Below are 3136 nucleotides of genomic sequence, written 5' to 3' on the forward strand. Positions count from 1 at the left end.
TGAAAGATTAAAAAGTTTAAATATATTGTTGTCGATGATTTTAGCCATATACTGTAAGTCCTTCAAAAGAGCAAATAGAAACAGTTGGTGTCACTCACATAAATACAGTACATGTTCACAAATATACATGCATACTAGACAGTGCATTTAAACTTTTGCAAACATAGATGTTGCACTGAGACTGGTGTCATCCAATGTTTTATGAGAAAGTGCTAAACACAAGAATTCTAACTATTCCATTTGAAAACAGACAATCTTCTTTTAATTTGTGCTTCATGCTCTTCATGCAAAAGTTTTAATGGTCATTTCCCTTCTGGGAACAGATTGAAGTATTCTGATGAAGGTTCAAATAATTTTCAGTGTTAAAATGTATTTTGCTGACACTCTAAACCATTGATAAAACATTGCATAGATAATTGGATTCATGCAGGAATTCATGCATAACATCCAATACATTATGTTAATTATAAGAACATCATTTTCATCATGCCCAAAAGAAAGAGTTACTATGTAGTATGGTGTCCAAAAAAGAAGATAAACCAGTACTACAATGCCTAAGGTTCTTGCAGCCTTTTTTTCTGATTTGGCCTTTTTTTCTGTGACTAAATTTAAATGCTTAGCTTGCCGTTTTGCTACAAAGCAGATTTTCATATACAAAGGAATAATTATACAGCAAGGTGCCACTAAACAAACCAAAGTATCTATTATTAGATTTTCTAATGTAACAACAAGTACACATTCTCCAATACATGTATGGTTTCTTTCTGGATAGAGCAAAAAGTCATACAAAAGATAAAATGAATATACAAAGGAGAATAACCAATTTACAACAATAGAAACAACAACTCTGTTAATATTGACCTTCAGTGGATATCGCAAAGGGTCATTCACAGCAATGAACCGATCCACAGATATAATAATCATATTACCAAGAGATGCTACGACAACCACATACAGAATAAGAGGAAATATTGAACAAAATATTTCTCCAAAGTACCAGCATGGCTCAATGAGTTTCATTCCTTGCACTGGCATGAGAATCAGTCCTGCGATCAGATCAGCCACGGCCAGAGAGAGGATCAGCACATTGGTCGGAGTGTGAAGCTGCTTGAAATGTGAGATGGAGACAATCACCAGCAAGTTCAGAAACACAGTGAACACTGATGTTACAGAAACAAAAATGTACACAACAATGTACTCCGCTTCTGGTCTGATACTTTTGCTACAAGACAAATTGTTGTTTGGAAAGCAGTAATGGACTGTTTGATTGTCCACATTTGTCACTCCCCAGTCAGACATTTCCACGATGGATGGATATTGAAGAGTAGAGTCTGTGTGAGGTTGCTTGTCAGTTTAGCCCCGATTCCTTATCACTGACATGACACAGCTTTATACATATGGAAAGCACAGTGACCTGCCCATTCAACATGATGTTTCATTATTCAGCTCTCAAACCCACCCTCTAGTTATATATTCATAGAACTTATCAATCTTATCTATACAGTATAGCTACAGTATAGTAAATTAGAGAATCCAGTGATGCTTGTTTACTATACATTCTTCCTAAGATAATAGCATCTGTCTTAACAAAAACTAATGCTATTAGAAAAATTAGTCCAATCCACTGCCTTCCATTCCACTCAAAATAATATGCATGTTAACAGACAATAAAAATTGAAGATGGAATCTGTGTACTGTTCTCTTAAAGTTTTCCTTTACCAAAGTGTGTAATATAAATAAACAGCAAGCCACACTCTGTTCACTGAGCCAGGATATGAGCAACTTGCTTCTTTTATAGTGCAGTGTATAATTTACATAGTCAAACTCAGTGGCCATTGAACAGTAAAACTGCCAGCGAAAATGAAAGAAATGTAGAAAATTAACTATCAAATTGTAGCAAACTTATTAAAAATTCAACTAATAAAATGTATACACATACATTGCTAACTCAGAAGCAATTTAGAAGCATTCTCAATGCGGTTGCACTAGCGCCGATCTGCAATAACATACACATCTTTGATCATATCATATTTAAACTGAACATACTCTCCTGCAATATAAATTAGACAGATTAATGATTTAAATGAACTTACAGCCAATGCTTACAACAGGGTTTAACAGAAGGATTCATTTAAATGTGACACAAACATGTTGAACACTTGTTGCAACATGATTTCGTTGCTTCTATAACCTAATGTGCATCGCTCACTGAAACACGTCAAGATAAGAGTCCTCACATAAGAACTTACAAAATAGCAGCAGGAAAAATTAAACTCATACAGGACATTAAACAATCACAATATAATACTGACAAATGCAAATGTCTATCATAAATTATACACAGCCTATAACAGAGGTAGAACGCTCCCAAACCTGGTGTTATTAATGTCCCATAACAGTGTGTGTAAGTCTTATTTAGCCCTCATTTGCTAGCTGTAAGATAACATCAGAAATGGGTCTTAAGAATGCTTTTTACATTCCCTCCTGAGGTTGTTCTAACTTGTACCTTGCGGACATTTCCATCATTGCTCGGGAAGACAGATGTGATTAAGCCCAATGGCCAATTGTTCCTTGGGGACTGAATTTGCTTCAATAGCACAACATCTCCAGCATGCAGCTTTCAGTGAGCCTCATGCCACTTGCGTCGAGGTTGGAGTCTACTTTCTCCATCAGCTCCAGAACTTGTTAACTAATACTTGCACTCGCTTCCACTGACATTTCAAGAGGTATTTTTCAGTGTAGTTTTCGAAGTGAACAGGTACTCTGAGCTTTTGGGTTAAGAGCATGGAGTGAGTATGCATGGAGAATAGGGATCTGCTGAGACAAGAACCAGTGGTTAAGCATTTATGATTGCTGACACTTCTGCCATCAGAGTGCAAAGTACCTCATGAGTCAAGTTACCATGTTTCTTCTGCAACAGCATAATGCCTAGAATCCTGCAGTTTACACCGATCATGCGTTCCCATGCTCCCCCCATGTGGGAAGCATGTGGCAGATTGAGTTCCCAAGTACAGCCATTTTCATGTAGGTATTTCAGAAGACTAGTCTCGTTTTCTTTTGCTGGTTGCATCCACAGTTCTTTACTAGCTCGAAAAAAATTTAATTTCCTTTGTCCAATCTGAGCTGTTTTGCTGGT

The 3136-nt window shown here is 36.5% G+C and overlaps 1 protein-coding gene across 1 annotated transcript; it reads right to left on the minus strand.

The window, feature by feature from the left end:
• Positions 1-345: 345 nt before the first annotated feature.
• LOC128026652 (trace amine-associated receptor 6-like) lies at positions 346-1299 on the minus strand. The gene has a single exon (XM_052613905.1). It carries the CDS (start codon positions 1297-1299, stop codon positions 346-348), a length of 954 nt encoding a protein of 317 aa, XP_052469865.1.
• Positions 1300-3136: the final 1837 nt, after the last annotated feature.

This window comes from Carassius gibelio, chromosome A13 (assembly GCF_023724105.1).
Source record: "Carassius gibelio isolate Cgi1373 ecotype wild population from Czech Republic chromosome A13, carGib1.2-hapl.c, whole genome shotgun sequence".
Lineage (NCBI taxonomy): Eukaryota > Metazoa > Chordata > Actinopteri > Cypriniformes > Cyprinidae > Carassius > Carassius gibelio.